At 43.1% G+C, this 18,732-nt stretch overlaps 1 protein-coding gene across 2 annotated transcripts in view; it reads right to left on the reverse strand.

Annotated features, from left to right (window-relative positions):
* The window catches only part of Tox (thymocyte selection associated high mobility group box), a 288,085-nt gene that overhangs the window by 7,540 nt on the left and 261,813 nt on the right, over positions 1-18,732 (reverse strand). For both annotated transcript variants that reach the window (XM_005362289.2, XM_026786798.1), the window contains 2 exons: positions 9,460-9,540; positions 644-1,030 (listed from right to left, as the gene is read on the reverse strand). In XM_005362289.2, coding sequence (XP_005362346.1) covers positions 644-1,030; positions 9,460-9,540 — 468 coding nt within the window. The remainder of the gene's footprint in view (positions 1-643; positions 1,031-9,459; positions 9,541-18,732) is intronic.

Below are 18,732 nucleotides of genomic sequence, written 5' to 3' on the forward strand. Positions count from 1 at the left end.
ACACACACACACACACACACACACACACACACACACCACACACACACACACACTTACACACTTGCATTTGCAGTGCTAGGGATTAAACCCAGGGCCTGTCACTTGCTGGCAAAATACTCCTCTCCCCACAGGCTCCTTATGTACATTTCAAAATGAAGCTCCAGTTACTGTTTGGGTCATAGCATTTTAGGGCTCTACTAAATTTGGTATTGAATCTGATTTTATTTCATACTAATTATTGAACTCAAGGGTCGGCCTAGTCAAAAAGCCTCATTTCCTAATGACATTAAAAAGAAATTGCAGACGGTTTCAACAAGATCCGTGGTACACATGGCATCTTAGCGCTCGCTATCACTAAAGAAACTGAAACCAGAAACAAAGGGGGCAGCAGCAAGAGAGCACCAAGTTGATATGTCTTGGGAAAGAAACGAGTGATTTGAAAGGGAGGGCTATCAGTGCCTGGGATGGTAACTCTGACCATGCTCCACTTTTAAGTGACATTTTCCAGATGGAAGTCTGTCAAATGCCCACAGTTCTCTCTCCATTTCAATAGAACAACTACCCTTGTCTCCTTGGCTTGATAGACAGCCCTCCCTGCCCCCAGTCCTCCAGAGGTGCACAGAACCCAAGCGTAGAGACTTACTTGTTGCATGGTGGGCGAGTGTAAGGCAGACTGGACCTGCATGGGGAGCTGGCTCCCGAGGGGCTGCTGCATGGCAAGAGGCTGATGCTGTTGCATGGTGAGGTGCTGGTGAAGAGGCGGGCTGATCTGGAGGGGCGGTGGTGGGGACACAGCCATGTTGGCTATGGAGACAGTCACTGGCATTTGGTTATTCGGCTTGGGTGCTATGTTCCTGGGGAGGCTTGGGTGCATGGCGGTGAGGTGAGGATTCATTCCTGTTTGTTGGTGATAGTGAGAACTTAGGTACAGAGCTGAGTGGGCCTGGCTGGGCCCGTGGAACACTGACGGCTTCGAGTTGACCAGCTGGGGTGGCTGAGATGTCTTCACATCCACAGGATCACTGTAGCTCTGCAGAAGAAACAAAGGAAAGCAGCGTTAGGAGACGGGTCTCTGAGCGTGATGCTACTCCCAGAATGTTTGTAAATTTTCTCACGGACTTTCATGAGAATCAACACCCGTGACTATTCTCGTGTCTCTTATCTAAGGATCCTTCTATTGCTATTTTTAATGTAACTTATGCAACACCGAGTTTCTAACTCCTCCATGAAATCTAAAGCACACTGTAATGACTTTTCAATCCTTTCCCTTTGCCTAAACGCTCGGCTATGACTGACTATTTTGGTCATCCAGAGGCAGATAAAAGATGCAGGAGGATACCATTATCACTAAATTATCTCACTTTCCAAGCAGTTCAGTTCAGCTCTCCCTGTGATCATAAGCTTAGCTTCTTCTCTTTGTGTTTGCACAGAGCCTGGGCTCTAGGTATTTTCACAAAGAAAACAAGGACAGTGAGAGCAGCGGCTACAGAAGAGGTCTAAAATGGCTTCCAAAACTCATGGGAAATCAGACTAGCATGTCTTCAAAGGAACCACAGAACTTGATTTTTCTTTATTTTTAGAAAAGGAGTTGCTGATAAATTGGTGATAAATCGTTCCTCCTAATAAAGTGGATAGAAATAATTTCTCTTTGATATTTTAGATGCCATCACAAATTAATATAATCTTGCCCTAATTTTTCCACACCTAATATCCTTTTAATTGACTTAAAAACCAGACCTTTCAGTGGAAGCTGAAAGGAATTGAAGATTAGCCCTTTGGCATGGCCTCCTGGGGAAGCACCTGGCTCTTCATTCTCTGAGGGAAGAGACGGAGGAACGTGTCAAATCATATGCTTAGTATTCCTTCACTGTTCTTCCAATCAAAATGCAAAAGCAATGCAACAGTTCTGAACATCAGCTGCACTACATACAAGGTCTCCAAACCCGCCAATTAGAAATCAGAAGGGCTCTCTCATATGTGTTAAATAACTCAAGTTTGTTTCCACTTTCAGCCTTTTCTTCATTTTGCAGTGACTCATCTTGAGTGTCTGAGAAACACGGTGTTATTAGTATAAACTGAAAGTCAGCCAAGGCATTGGATATTTTTAGAGGAGAGATGTGTTCTTTAGACATTTGTTTCTTCAGTGCTGGGGACTGGACACAAGACCCCTTCGTGCTAGGTCAGGGCTCTACCTCACATCATGTCCGGCCTGTCATTCACTACTGGCTTCTAACTATGTTCTCTGTCCCCTTGGAATATGAACCATGGGATCTGGTTGACATCTTTAGGGAAAAAAAGAGAGCTAGTAACAATAGAGACCTTTTGGGTCTTATCATGAAGATTCTCTTTCATATGGGCAAAACGTACAAAGGGTCCAGCACTAAATGGCTTAAGAAGAGTTCTTATTAAGCAAGTTATCACTATCCAAGAGGACTATATTCTCATTTACTTTGTATAATGAAGATGATGCTACAGAGTGTATAAATGCCTCCATTTTGGCATGATGTGTGCTATAAAAATGAAAGATTGAAAAAAATAATTGTTATTTAAAATAGCCAAGTATAAATACAAGACATAAAACTCAGTGGAAGCAATAATATAAGAGTTGCTGGACCAAATCAAATTAATAGTCTATCTAATTTGATTCTTGTTTTCAGGACTGACCAATACTTGATGCATTGAAAATTAAACAAAATTTATGCACCTCCTCTACTGTCCATTGTTACTTCTGGGAAGCAAATCCTTCCTGGCCCTCGCCGGTGATTAACTTATACCCTGAAGCATGAGATTTTATTGTCTTTAAATCACAATCTTGGCTCAGAGCTTCAGATTTGATGGTACCAGTTATAAAATGATCCATCCCATTTGCAAATTCGCACTTACTGTTTGTCTCAATCGCCCTCCACAGCATGCATTCCATTCTGAATTCTGCGACTTTACCTCATTCTCCAAAAAAGAAAACATTGCTTTGTTTCTAATTTACTCTGCCTTAATTGAAATCAGGCCTTGAGTTTCTTTATTATGGATGACAGCCTCAGAGAGCTTAATTGACTTACTTAGCTACCATCTTGTGCTATATGTTTTTTAAGGAAGGGTTTTCACAGTCCTAAGCTTTGACACCATCCTTCTTAAGGTTGGGAGGAAATCTCGGTGGATGCAGCAGTAGTAAGCAGCTGTAAGCTACAGCGAGGTGGACAGAGACAAGAGAATCCCAGAAGCTTACGGGCCTGGAACGCCCAGCAGTGAACAAGACAGCCTGTCTCCAACAAGGTGAGATTGTCCCCTATCACATGGCTCACTGTGGCATATACTCTTTCATACAAACATGTACACACACACACATACACACACACACACACACACACACACACACACACACACACACACACACTGATTTGCCCCTTGCCCCTTGTACTGCCTAGTTTTACATCAACTTAAAGAAAAAGAAGCCACAGTCGAGAAAATGCCTCTATAAGATAGGCCAGTATGTAGGGCATTTTCTTAATGAGTGATTGATGTGGGAGAGCCCAGTCCATTTTGGGTTGTGCCACCCCTATGGGTGGTGTCACCCCTGGGCTGCTGGTGCTGGATTCTATGAGAAAATAGGCTAAGCAAGCCATGTAGAACAAGTAAGTGAGCCAACCTCCTCCCTGGCCTCTGTCAGCTCCTGCCTCCAGGACTATGGATAGGTAAGTCAAATAAATCCTTTCCTCTCCAAGTTCCTTGGTCATGGTGTCTCATCAAAGCAATAGAGACCCTAACATGGCTTCTACAAATAAGAATGTCACACTTATGGGTGGCCCCAGGCAATGAAGGCATTGCTTTTACTATCAGTACACAGGCTCCCAAAGGCTTTGTCCTGAGCTGTCTTCTGAGCTGCCTTCTTATCCAGGACTGTGGCTGTCACGGGGGGTGGGGGGATGTTTCGGGACTTCTCTGCTGGAATTTCACATATCCTCACACAGCTTTCTTGTCTTTTGATGATGAATTCAGTTTTTAGAACTAGCTAAAAAAGTGAGTTGAAGCCAAAGTTGTGGCTTCTATCTCGGTGATGTTTGGAGAAAAGAATGAGGTGTGAAAATAATGTAACAAGATTGATTTTTTTTTTTTTCTAGAGAGCTTCATAAACTTCTCCTGACTGCAGATCTACCCAGGAGTTTCAAAAACATCTCTTGAACCCTGGGAGCAATAAAAAAAAAATGAGTTTCTGGCCTCCCAAGGTGACTCTTTTGAATGCAACACTCATTGGGGGAATATAAATCCTGGTGAAATGAAACCACTTTCGTTGCTTCAAAGTTCCATATTGCTCTCAGTATAATGATTTAGACTCATGTCTAGGAATTTCTTAGTCTACGGAAAAGGTATATTTCCTTAAGCTGTATTTAATAGCCCAACTCAGTCTGACCTTCCATCGTGAACAAAGCTGCCTAAGCTAAAAAGACTCTAGTCTCTCAGAGTCTTCTTCACGCGATTCAGGAAGCCTACTTCAATTAAGAAGCTTACACAGACAAATGTATTTTTTGCTTACGTTTACAACAATTCTATCTTTGTTATGGGATGGAGCTACAGAAAAAAAATAATTAAATATTTAAAAAAATTAAATAATTAAGTTAATATCAATAAATTATTTTTGCAACCTTTAGAATATCTGTATAAAAAGATAACTTTGAGACCAAATCGGAACTATGATTCAGCTAACTTTCCAACCGCACACAATTCTTTTGCTACGCCTATGCATACTTACCAATAATATTAAAATGTAACTACGAACTATTTGTATTTACTAAGAACTTCCCTTGCTCAACATCCTAAATCTAAGCTGATTTTTAAATTAAAAAAAATTTATTCTATTGTGGTGCAATCACTTAACACCCCATCTACCCTTTTCACACACTTTTAAGTGGATAAAAAGGTCCTGCCCATTACTGGCTTAGCTAATTCATCCTGCTAGCTGGACCTTTATGCCCGCAGGCTAGCATTCCTCTCTCTCACCCCGTAAGTAGCAACCACCTTTTTGCTTTTTAAGTCTGTGAGCCTGGCTATTTTAGATACTATCCCGGGCAGCTGTCCAGGACTTGGTACGCATGTCACCGCCTTACCTACTTCATCCAGTATAATGCCTTCAACTGTAAAACTGAGTTCCATAGATTCTTTTAATTTTATTCTGGAAAGTTTATTTAAAGGGTCCTGTGGTCCTCTCTGCTTAATACTGGAGTGAGCTAAACCTTAGAATGCCTCAGTATCTGCCAAGGACAGGCAGATAGGAAGGGGTTAAGCTGGAACTGGAACTCAGGTTCTTTTGCTATCTATCCAGCCCCTGCTGACTTTTCTGTCCCCTTCCCCCGGAAGTTTTTCCAGATTGACAATGGTGTCCTCTATGAAGTCCTCCGAAATGGTCTGCTTAATGACATATAGAAACACAGATGAAGGTACCTCAGAAGCCCCTCTAGTGACTTAATCACAATCTTTGCCTTTACTTTTAAAAAGTTTCAAGAAAAAGAGATTGTTATATCTTGCACTTTGAGACTTTGGCAATCACCCCTGACCTCCTGCCTTACCTTTAAAATGTCCCCTCACCTGTTCTATAGATAAACCAAACACCACATGTGGGTAGCCCGGTGTCCTGTGTGGGCTCCAACCTCCTCACGTCTCTGCACATTGAGTAGAAATGGAAATCTTCTTTTCTCTATTACTATCTTTTAACCCAGTGTTTTTCCTTTTGAGCTTTTTAAGAATAATAGTGCTTACATCAATCATTGTGGGCCTTTCCCTCCGCTGTCTGCACACAGGACTCAAGTTGAAGCCCCCAGCAATTCTGGCATGCTTGGGCAGTAGGAAGAGGCCGGAAGCGGCTGGTATGATGTTTTCCCACTCCACTGCACGACTAGGTAAAACACCACCCACTTGGAGCACTGTGATGGTGGGTGAGGATTCCCACACTCCACAGGTCCCCATTCCTCAGACCTTTGCTCAGAATCTGAGAGTGACAGCATGGAGTTGAGAGGGGACAGCCTTCCAGGTGCCAGCCTTGTTTGAGCCAAGGCAGCCTCACTCACAGTAATAGATTAGAGTTGGCATAGAATTTTCTTAGGAAAAATGGAAGAGGTATAGCTTCTAAGAGAAAAGCCTAGAAGCTCTAGCTAGAATAAGACACTGCTGTGAGTCCTCCATGTCAATACCAGCCCTGTCCTCAAGGTAGGAAGACATTTGATTTCTGCTTGGGAAGGAGACTCAAGCCTACGGACCCTACCCAAGACGGCTGTGATTTCAGCAGGAGTCTACGAACAATAAACAATGCCTAACATGAGGAATGGCTGGTGAAGGGCTGGGCACCCAGCAGCAAGGAGCCTTTCCTATTTATGCTATTATTGGGGGCAAGTTCGAAGGATGTGTCAGAACTGTCATTTTGAAGGACAGAGGTACGAAGAGTCACTTACTATCTTTGGGACTTTTTTGGGGGGTTAAATTTCAATTTTACTCAAGTCTGGAGCTGTATTAAGGGACATATGGATATATTCCACATCATACAAGTAACCTGAAGACTAAGAAGTGTCGTTGCCACAACTCAGGCTCACTGGTATTTCTATTTTTCGTTATGTTCTGTTAGAAGCAACTAATTTCAGAGAATAGCTTCAAGTCTTCTGAGTATCAAGAAACCTTCCCCAGGGACTGGTCTATCTGTGTTGTCTTTCAGCATCTTCCAGTGAGCCTGACATGGAGTAGCATCCTACAGCCCCGGACTGGCCTGGGATGGAAACAGTACACAGTAGCATACATGAAAGAGATCGATCGGCTCAGAATGCATGAGAAATGGACACACTGAATAGAAAATAACCAAAGTGTGGACTTCCAGGGATGAGACAAGAAGAGACTGGCAGGGACCCAGGATGGACAGGTGAGGCTAACACAGTGATTCATGGCTGGAATGACCTTTTGGGGGAGAGAGAGAGAGAGAGAGAGAGAGAGAGAGAGAGAGAGAGAGAGAGAGAGAATGAGAATATGCCTCGTCATGCTATAACTTCAGGACAGCGGGGACTTGGACCATGCAGGAGAGTGAAGTGTTTAGGACCTGAATTACACAGCCCAGAGAAAGACAAGGACCAAACAAAAGTAACGTCGCCTTGAGTTCCTTGCTCTTTCCTTCTCTGGTGGTATGCTGGTGACTAAGCCTCTCCCAAGGAATAAAGCCTGTGGATTCTAAGTGAGCACTTTCTCATAAAGGGAGCCCTTACAGCTCAGTTCCCTACCAATGCCCACTCAGTCACGCACACCCCCACACCAAGAACAAATCCCAGCTCCGTTCACAGCCACTCTAGCCACTGAGGTGAGGCCACACTGGCCTCCTCTGAGCTGCCGTCCTCGCTTCCCTGTGGACATTTTGGCTCTGTGAGGTCTAGTTTCCTGTGGACCCTCAGCTCCCAAGAGGCTCTGCAAATGAGTCTGGCCAAGCTTCTGCGACGTGGCCTTGGGGTGGCCTTCCACAACTAAAACACGTCTTTTATAGGAAGAGTCCAGTTTGCTTGTTGTCTACTGTCTGTCGTGGGGGTACATCCACATGCTCAGGAAAATTTGCTACCATATCCATGAATCAGTGGGCAACAGCAACAAAAATGAATGAAGCTGGCACATGGTAGAGTCTTGGAATTATAATTACCCCTTTGTTGCTTCAAATTTATAATAGAGTACAAGACTATAACATGGAAAAACTGTTATTTCTATTTGAGTGGTCCTTCTTTGCCTCACTAATTAAACTGGAAAAACACTAGATTTCTATACACGGTGCCACATGCACTGGGAGACAGGCTGGGCATTTACTGTCGTCGTGGAGAAGGCTATGTAGCAAATACTTCCTCACAAGCAGCATTTCAGGGTCATCTCTTCGACCCACGGAGACTGATTGAAACTTCCAATTTGTACACACGCCATCGAGAACCATACACAGAGATTCAACAGCTCCAGCAAAAATTCCTACCGCTAAAGAGAAGAAAAATGTCAGAGTAAGCCGTAAGAAAAATGTGCTTGGTTTCTTAAACGTGGAAACGGCAATTTGCAGCATTTATACAAATTGCCATGTTCTGAGGGTTGCAGCTTGGAGGCTGAACAGGAAGGAAAGCTGCAGCTAAGAGCCAATGCGGTGACGCATGCTTTGGAGGCGAAGGCTTAGTCAGTACGGTGGCACTACTGCAGTAACCTGCATGTCATGAGCCAGAAGGCTTTTTTGCATCAGGACTGATGTGTCCCATGTTGATTTTCTCTCACGGAAAATCAAGCGAGCTAAATTCTCTTACATTCGGGGCATATGAATTTGCTAACGGCAGTGTGGCTAAGGGTGAGCTGGATCCTACATGTGATGGGGGCTTCCTTTGTCGGGAACTTTTCGGGGCGTTGTCTGCATTTTGCTTGTATACTGAGTTGGGAGGTCAGCTGAACATACAAACACGTTTAAAAGCAGTTAGACAAATTAGAACTTGAATGCCATGGTGAGAAAGAAGAATCTGATTTTACAACATAAACAGCAAGCTTCCTGCAGTAGCATTGCTTCGATGTGCAGCAAAGGTCGGAGCAGAGCTACACTCTGCTGACGTCTTCCTGCATTTGTCGTCTGCCTTCGCTTCTCCTCCCTGCGTCATCGCGTTCAGTGTGTATTTTGACTGATAAAACCTGTGTATGTACTTTTTGAAGGGTTGCCAGAACAGAAACGGATATTTGTGGATGAGAAAAAGAAAGCATTTCTTCCTTCCTTCCTTCCTTCCTTCCTTCCTTCCTTCCTTCCTTCCTTCCTTCCTTCCTTCCTTCCTTTCTTTCTTTGTGGACAAATGCAATGCAGTCCAGAGCCTATGGCCACAATGAACAAAATGCTAGCAATCTGAATTTGATAAGCTGCTACGTCAAGCCCTTCTAGATGCAGCCCTGTTGAGTCACCAGCCTCAGTAGTCACCCTACTGAGAAGGGAAGTGTGTTTGTAGTAACATGAAACCAAACAGAGTTAACTCTCTACTACCTGTAATAAGCAAGGACTAGCATATAAACATTCTGAAGCACTCATTTTTCCGTACCACTCATTGAGGAACAGGACGACGGGACTTTGTAAACTGATGCCGATATAAAGAAACTGGACATGAAGGTGGGTGGTGTCTCCTTAGAAATGGTCCCCACAGCGGAAGGAGCGTACCGGTTAGACTCGGGTCAGCTCCTGATGAAGAAGGTGCTGTGCTTAGCTGCAAAACCAACAACAATCCACAGGTACATGGTGCCTACCATACACAGGCCAGCTATAGCTCTGGTCTTCCGGGGATGGACTTATTTCCACAGCACAGAGGTTTGTTTGGATGTAATTTTTTTTTAAACAAAGAAAATGGTGTAGAAATGCTAACACGATCGTTTGTGCTTTTAAGCGACTATTAGAGTCTGCATGGAGATGGCCACAGTCCGTCACAGAGTCACCCAATCGCACGTTACCTTGGATACGAGGCTGGCTCTGTAAGCTGCTAGCTGCTTCAGGTACTCCTTCTTTGCCACCTCAGTTTTCTTCTTGTAAACCTGTGAGAGCAACAGAAAGTCTTCAATTAGACCGCGTGTCTGCTTTTGTTTCGAGGGATGGACGAGGCAGAACGGCAATTGTACACCCACAGAGATAATTTTATAATCATATACGGCTCCCGAAGAGGGTGTTTTCTTCCTGAAACAGGTCTGAAAGAAGAAGGAAAATAAACTCTGTAAGAAAAGAGGTGGCAATTGTAAAATTTTGCATTTTTTCAGAATATGCAGGAAAGGCTTGGTGAGCGTGGAAATAAATGGCAGCAGTGATGAAGCCTCACCCAGGAATAAGACATTCATATTTATACAGCAGGCGGTAATTCAACAGCACAGTAATATTCTAATGTTTGCACTCCGTGCCAAACACAAAACCAAAATGGGATTCAAGGACGATGCGTTGTATTCAGTACTGAAATCAACGCACAGGTATTGGCAGTTGCGGGTTCATCACAATTTTAAGAGCCTCCAAGTTATATTTCCAAGGATTTGGGAGTCAGGAGCGGCAGGCAAGAGTACAATGGGGCTAAGATGGGAATGGTGGCTGGCTAGGGTCAGGACGCAACCCTCCACGCCACGTGATCTGCGCGTTATGTATTTCCCAACAGAAACACGATGACAGCTATGGGGACCTTGTAAGAGTTGTCCGCAACGAACAGACACTCACGGAGGCTTGACAACCAAATACAAAGAGGAAACTGAGACCTGGGAAGTGACCAGCTCCTGTGTGCCGGGGGTCACTGCGCACTAATTAAACAGAGGCCATGCCAGGGTACAGAGGGCTTCATCTTCCTCCCTGAGGCTGAGTTTTCAAGGTTCCAAAGTTCTGCAATCTTCTAAAAACCAGTTCAGATGAACAAGATGCTTTTTAACATTTACTGTGGAGCTGGGAATGCATCCCCTACTGTGAATATTAACCAGACTGAGGTTGATGTTGGGAAGTGGAGAATCTAACTCAGACTGAGGTTGATGTTGGGAAATGGAGAATCTGTTCGGGAAGTAAACAAGGATTGTGTCTAAGGCCAAGCAGCCAGCAGTAGAGGGCGATCTTTACTTTCTAGAGAGAGAGGTTTGCTGTGCCCAGACTCTGAAATGCAAGATGTGAGAACTATTACTTACTCATGAATATTTTAACTCCAGCAAAACATTTTGCCCAGGTAAACAAATAACTACACTCGCAGTGGCACTGTAACAGGACCTATGAAATAAATGTTATTACTCCCCTTTAGGGAGGCTGCAGTTTTGACTTTCACAGCTATAATTGTGTACAGAAGAGCAAACTAAAGCAAAGGCGCATTAATCAGTGCAAATGATGATTTGATCATCCTCCCGTCTTTACTAACATAAGAAACCAAACAGAATTAGAAATCCTGTGTAGGACTTTTCTTATTGTTCACAATAAAAAAGTTAATTTCTTCTGATTACAGCATAGGACTGCCATTGATTCACAACCATTGCAGAATCTAAATCCAGAACCTTCCGTGGAAATTCTTACATGAATATCAATGACCGCTAGAATCAAGAATTTGAACAATATGACCTTACTCGGTCCAGCCACATTTAGGAACAGAGCGCTTCTGATGGGATTTCTCCTACTAGTGTTTCCTTCAGCCCATTTCTCCAGGACATAATTTGTAAATAACAGCTTTACGCACACTGCTTTCTCTTCTTTACCTTAAAGTGGTTCTGAGGGGGCTGGAGCGGTAGGTCAGTGCGAAGAGGGCTTGCCTGCAAGAATGAGGGCTTGATTTGGAATCCCCAGGAGCCATGTCAATTTCTCAGCATGGCTGTGCATGCCTGTGACCCCAGCATCGCAGGGTAGAGACAGGGAGATCTTGAGAGCAGAGCTTGCTGGGTAGCAGGCCTAGGCTAAACGGCAAGCTTCCTGTTCAGAAGGAGACCTTGTCTCAAGGCAACAGGGCAGGGAACAAGAGAGGGAGAGACCCAGAGTCATTTGTAATTTCTGCATGTATGCATAGGGGCATATGTGCCTACAGGCTCATGTGCGTGCATGCCTAGGATATATGTCCCTACATACTCATGTGCATGCATGCATCACACACATGTACACATACACAATGTTTTTGAGAGGTATTTTCTCCTCCACACACAGACATCTTAGAAAGTCTAAGGACTTTGAGGAAAATATTTAGTAAACAAAACTTTGACACCTCTAAGTGTCCTAAATAATTATATCATGATTTTGATTAATATGCTATGGCATGTGTCACATTCGCTGGTTAGCATTCATTTTTCTTTTAGAGAGAATTATAATCCATGCTGCTTTCTAGCCTTCCCCAAAGTATTGTTTCCTAAGTAGGAAAGGTAAGACGGCATGATTCTAGCACTTCCTGTCTCTCCTTGGCGTCTATTGGAACTGCAACAGTGTAAGCATGCCGTTACCCTTCGTGGGGCTGCTGGCGACTAGCATCACACAAAGCGTTAACACTTCCTGCAATGTGCTGATTAACAACTTGGAGAGAGAGGCGCGTAACTCCCCCACCGCAGGCTGAACGTATGGCGTGGTTCCACCCAGGATCGATGCTGTTATGGGATACCTGACTAGCATTCAGAGATCCCTGTTTCACAAATGGCTCCCCATTGGCTATTGATGATCGACTATGTCGGGATCACTGTGTAAGTGCCCAAACACCACTTTAGGGCAGCGTAAGCCCATCACTTCACATTACGGGGATTGATGGGTTCACAGGCTCCCAAACAGCTGCAGACGTTCAGTGGGAGAATCCAAGGGGGGGGGTCATTTCAGGAGGTACAGTTCTATAACTGTATTTAAAGGAGGGTAACCCAGATCAGAGCGAAAATCTGAGGTTGTCTACCAGTAATAATTAGACCTTCCACCTTTGAGAATTACTTAATGGTTCCAATACTACATGCTGTGTGCGCCTCACTAACACGGCCCTCTAACATTGGGCTAGGGTGCTGTTTGAGTCCAGTATTAAAGGAAATGTCCAAAGGCTTCAAACACGAGACAATGATAATCATACGTAAGAATTCCACACGTAAAGGAAAGAGGGGAAATTCTTACTTTAGAGCAGAAGTGTCAGGATAACTGGTTTTTTAAAAAAAAATTCCTAACAGATGTTTCAAAACTTCACGTTATGGATGGAGAAAGCCCTCCATTTGCAGAAACCAAAGGGGTTGTGGGATTGTATTCGGCGGTGAGCAATCACCTCTGTGATCAAGCGCATGGGCCTGACCTGTGAGGATGGATCTGATTTATGTCGAAGTTAAGTTTGGGAAAGCCATAGTTTCTCTCAGGAAAAGACAAATATTTTAAAGGTATGTGATTCCTACAGTAAATATTAGTGTTCTGCCGAGCTGCAAACTGGCTTCCAAATGGGCCACAGCTGTTTGAAATAAAGTCCAAAGTTGGCCAGAAGTGGATTTAAAAATCATAATACAGCATTTATCATTTCCCCAACCCATCCAAACACGTTTGAATCCATCCTGCCTTAATGTACTTATATGCTGTGGTTTGTTATTCCAAGAAAGCCACCATTTCCTATCTAAGGATTGCATCTAGTTGGTTAAACTAAAACATATATAACAGCTCACCCGAAACACACATAGATAGACATCAGATGGCAGTCCTGGAGAACACATCCTGTTCATATGATCCCGTGATTCACTGGACGCTCTAAATACCTCTCAGTACATGGGTTTTTATAGGCTGATAATCCCTAATTAAAATCAGCAGGTCAATGCCAGTGACTATGACACACTTAAACAGGAGAAAATTCTGAGGCACTCTGTTCGTTCCCTCTTGCATTCTTCTTCCACAAACAATCCACCCAGCTAATGGAGAAAACCAAAGTCTTATAAATACCAGCTAATTCCCTCTTCCTTCCCTTTCTTCTGGCTCGTCCTCATAATCTCCAGCCAGTTTACTTCAACAGTCGTTACAGTCATAAGAAGAAAAGGTGCAAAATCCTTCTGACTTTGAATTCTATTCAAACCCCATTTAAACACTGACAAGGTGTTTTCCTTGTAGGATAAGTGCAAATGCCTCCCCCCAACCACTGCCATTTCATATTTATAGAAAATGCTTAGCAACAGAATTATGTATATATAACTTCATCACCCTCCCAGAGACACATCTTTAGAAACTTCATGTGTATACCCGCTTTCAGCGATGCCATTATTTAGGTCAGTCAGAGACAGGCATCAGTATTTTACACACGGCATGGTCCTTCAATACAGGGACCTATCCATCTTGTCTAACTTGCTCACATTTTCTTAAGGATACCCTAACTGGAAAGACTTCATAAGGTAGTGTTCAGAGGATTGAAAATGTTATAGGATGTGTCAAAAATATTGCTGTTGGTTCCTTCTGAAGACTGTCTGATACACTTGGTCATGGTGCCACCGATCCCTTGCTGCTAGAGGCCAGAAACAGGCAGCTTGGCTTTAGAGACGGCTATAAAACGTATGTGTTGATATATTAAATGGAGATGGCTAGCTGAATATCACGTTGTTCGATCTTAACCAAAAGACTGGCTCCTGTGTGCCTAACGTATTGTGAAGCACGAAGGGCAAAAAACAAAAGAACATTTAAATTATTCTTTGGCTATGTGTTTCTAGTTGTCAGCATGCACTTTCTTTTATGTATCTTTAGTTTCTCCAACAAGGATGTTGCCTTGGTATTATTATATCCATTTTACAGAACAGGAAACACACACACTCACACAGACCACACACTCACACCACACACACACACTCACACACTCACATAACACACACACTCACACATACACTGCACACACATTTACACACACCACACACTCACACCACACGCACACACACGTACTCACATAACACACACACACTCACTCACACACTGCACACACACCACACACTCACACCACACACACACTCATGCACTCACATACCACACACACACTGCACACACATTCACACACACCACACACTCACCACATACATACTCAGTCACACACCACACACACACACACACACATACACACACACACACACACACCCCATACCCCCCACACCAGTGTAATAGGGCAGAATCAGGAGCGAATCAAAGCAATCTGGAGCCAGTCATCTGTGTTTGCTCACTGTCTCACCCTAGCTGTGGAAATAACTTTAGGAGCCTCCTGAAATTAGAAACTACAGGGATGGATCTCTTCCTCATGGTAGGAGCCCAGCACGCCGGGCAGTATCTGATGCATAATAGGTGCTCAGGAAACACAGTCAGATATCACCAAGTGATCGGGAGGATCCTGAGAAATGTGTTGGCAGGCGAGGCCGTTATGGTGTTGACATAACAGGGTGCACTTACATAAAATAATTGCAATGGTAGCAGGCTGTAATTACACACAGTCACTGTTGACCACAGAGCTCATATTGACAGCGGTAGTGTCATGCCCTCCCATGACAATCTCTAGTGAATAAAAGTCCCTGCAATGGGGTTTCACATTTTCTGAGTCAGCATTAGCAAGGATGCTAAGGATAAACCGCTAAATTGTATCTTCAAAATTAAAACATACATCATTGGAAACAGAGAAGTTGATAGACATGTAACCTACCTCGAACATATGAACAAATGGTAGGTTGTAGCAAACTTGAATGGAATTAATATCATATTGGAGTAATCTCCTCACTAAAGCTATGGAAACTTTCAAATGAATTATCAGCTCCCACTGCGTGTAGTATATAAATATTCACACACCTGAATCACTCCTGTTTATGCCTATGATGCTGTGGCACATTCTCATTAGTGTGTCAGCATGTATATGTATATATAAATGGCGCCCGCTCCTATTATTACTACATATAAATACTTGGCTTTCGAAGCTCAAATTATAATCTAATTGCTCACTTGCAAATTTCTATGAATATAAATATTGCTTACAGGCTGTGGTCTTTTTTATTTTTGCTAATTAAGATTTCCTTTATATATTATTTGAATATCATAAGTTTTTTATGAATAATTATTTTTTATAGTTTTGTTGTTTTGTTCTGAGACTATCATATAGGAGTGAAATGTATTTTAATCATATTTACCCGTCCATTTCTCCTCTAACTCCTATGTTCTCTTCCTCTGTGAATGTGCATGCGTGTGTGTGCATGTGTGTGTGTTTGAGTGTGTGTATGTGTGTGTGTGTGCGGTGTGTATTAAGTGCTGCCTTGTGTACTTGGGTAAAGAGCTGAGGCTTCTGAATGAATAATTGCTCTACCTATGCCTTATGCTTCATCTTTTAGAGGCTGGGAAAGATGACATGCTTATAAATAAATTACTAAGATAAACTTATACAGTGCCGGTGCTTTAGTGTGGCAGGACTTTGGTTAACCTTAAGTATAGTTGACACAAAATCCACATTTCGTCCTAAGATGAGGGGCAAACACCAGAGCCGCCTTTATGTAGTGGGTGTCTGAGCAGCAATGAGGAGTAAATGATTTGATTCGCGGACTCTGAGGATTTATCAGCAGCTTCCTAAGTATAATTCTGGCTCTTCATATCCCTGCTGCTTCTAATTTAGCAGGACAGGCTCATAATTGAAGCAAATTAACTATTTACACTTGCCCCTTCTACTCGGGAAGAAGACACAGCAGCAGGAAGAAGGAGGAGGAAATTACTTTCTTCCCACTTGTGTCAGATCTGCCCTTATATAAACACATTAACAGTAATTTCATGAGGCGTCAAACATAGGAATAAATACTGAGAGATAAAATAATGAGGTGCTGCTATGAGCTGAACTGCTGGGGCTAATATCCTTGGATATGAATTATGCATCCCGAAAGAAGGCATATGCTACAGGATTCAAACGCGCTCCCTGCAAGTGATATCTGCTCATTAGGCTAAGCCTCGCGAGGTAAATCCACTCTCTTCTTCCACGACAGGACTAGCATTTACAAAAACCCACTCTCCAGGCACTGTGGGCTGCGGTTTCCCCCGAACACGCCAAACCCGAGTAGGCTTTCCACTCCTTTTTTCTTTTTTTTTTTTTTAGCACAACAGCAAGTTTATTTAGCTCTTGGCTGCAGCTTTAAAGCCAGTTAACGTAATGTAAACAAGAACATTTTGTTTGTAATTTGCTGAATGTCTTACAACCCGACTGTGTCTCCAATTAGGAACTTAAGGTTCATTTAGTCATTTACATCTGGTTCTGATTTAAGGTGACTTTCCATGACTAAAAGGAACTCCAGAACCCTTTATGGCTCTCTGGGCCAACATGTTCTGTGGAAAGCTGACCAGCCTCTTTGTTTTACAGCCTTGGAATTGTCTTATATCGCCATTATATGCTCAGGTCCTATACCACCAGTGACCAGAATCAGAGCGTTTCAAAGTAACAGAGCAAGGAGAAATTTAGACAGAACCTTATAAACAAGATGCGACGGGTTGCTGAAACCCTGAGACCACGATGCAGGAGGATGGTAGGGTTAACTTATCTTCCTTGTTCTGCAGGTCCAGTCAGGGGAAGATAAGCAGCCAAAGCTGGCATCACGGCCATCTTCGTGTTTTTTCCCTTCCTCTCCATCTGGTGTCTTTTAAACAACTTGGTAAGCTTCTGAGATGGGTTCTTCATTGTCTTCTGAGTCATTAGCGTTTAAAACCCTCCCGTTGGAATCCCAAGCACACAATTTTTCTCTGCATTCCAGATTCTGCATTGTCTTCTCAAGCATTCAAATGGAGCCATCTCTGAGATGGGGTGTGTTTTCAGTGTCTTTGGAGGGAAAGATCCATAAAGGAGATTTTGCGTTTCTTGAGAATTGTTATCACTTCCCTTGGATTTCTCCTCCTTGAAAGAGTATTTGTGGAACCAGCATACACACAGTTTCTCACTCAGCATGGAGTCTAGAAGCTAGAGACCTGCTCACTGTGCTGGGTTTCCACTTTGCCTGGACGCCACACTGAGCAGGCATGCCATGGAAGCAGAGAGCTCTATTAGGCGTGTTCCTACTGGTAGGCAGAAAACTATTCAACTCTAATCTCACTAATGATGTTTTCCCTTAAATATTGTAATTTTCTGAGTCCCCAATAAGTCATTGGTAACCCTGCCCATTTCTTCCAGCTTGTGTTTCTAGCTGTAGCCGTTCACAGCTGTGGGCTATTTTGACAACAGGATTTCCAACTCACTATAGCACACGAGAGCCCCACCTCCTAGTCAAACTGCCAACACAATGCAAAACCATCCCGTGGGCTTGTCTAAACTAATTGAGGAGTGTTCCTTTAAAAATATGGAACAGTAGGTAGGCTCCCCAGATCTGAATATTAAACGAGAGTTAAGTACAGTTCCTTTAAGTTTGAAGCAGATATTATAGAGTGTTGGCACAATACAGGGAATGAATGGGCGGTAATGCAGCAGATATAACATCCTGGGATAATTTTGACAGTTTTTGGATCTCCAAAGTGTCTTTTAGGCAGGCACATTTGCCTCAAGCGCATCTCCTGCAAGCAGTCGGTGACAGTCAGCCACAGTGCAGCAGAGCGGTGGCTGGACCAGAGGACACCAATGGTCCGAGTGCAGCCATGGGCCTGTGCCCTGTGTGTGAGGGACGCAAAGAGAGTAATGCGCAGCCTGTGTCTTTATTAAGTCAGAGCATCTTTAGATGGAAAGAATCAGTGCTCCCAGATCCCTGAGGCATCAACAGGGAACAGCAGGCATGGCCACAGACCATTTCGGGGCAACCTAAATTGCTCACAACACCTTGTTTGGGTAACTCTCAAAAAAAGTACTCAAAATTTAAAATACATCTTTCAAGAAACATCAGTAGAAGTATTTTCTTAGACAATCTTGGCATAAACCAGTTTCAGTCAGCAGATTTTGATTCTGGGATATGAATCGTATTGTCTAACTATTATGTGAGTCTGTTCTTTATCTACCAAATGCATTTGCCTTCCAACACCCCTCCATAAACCTTAACTACCTCTACAGGTGAGAACTCGGGGGAAGACTCATTTTGAGTTACTTATGGAGAAGTAAAATGTAAAAGAGAAGGGAAGATGTCTTGACATTGTAGGTGTTTGATTAAGAAGTCTTGACTATTACATTGTAACTGTAATCATACCTGCTCTGAAACCTAGAGTCAGGGATGGGACTAATGTCCCCTTTTAAAATGACAGTGGATAATAGCATTCCAACCTCTCTCCTCTCACTCTCATATGCATATATATATATATATATATATATATATATATAAGCTCTCTCATAT

The sequence above is a fragment of the Microtus ochrogaster genome, linkage group LG5 (assembly GCF_000317375.1).
Source record: "Microtus ochrogaster isolate Prairie Vole_2 linkage group LG5, MicOch1.0, whole genome shotgun sequence".
Lineage (NCBI taxonomy): Eukaryota > Metazoa > Chordata > Mammalia > Rodentia > Cricetidae > Microtus > Microtus ochrogaster.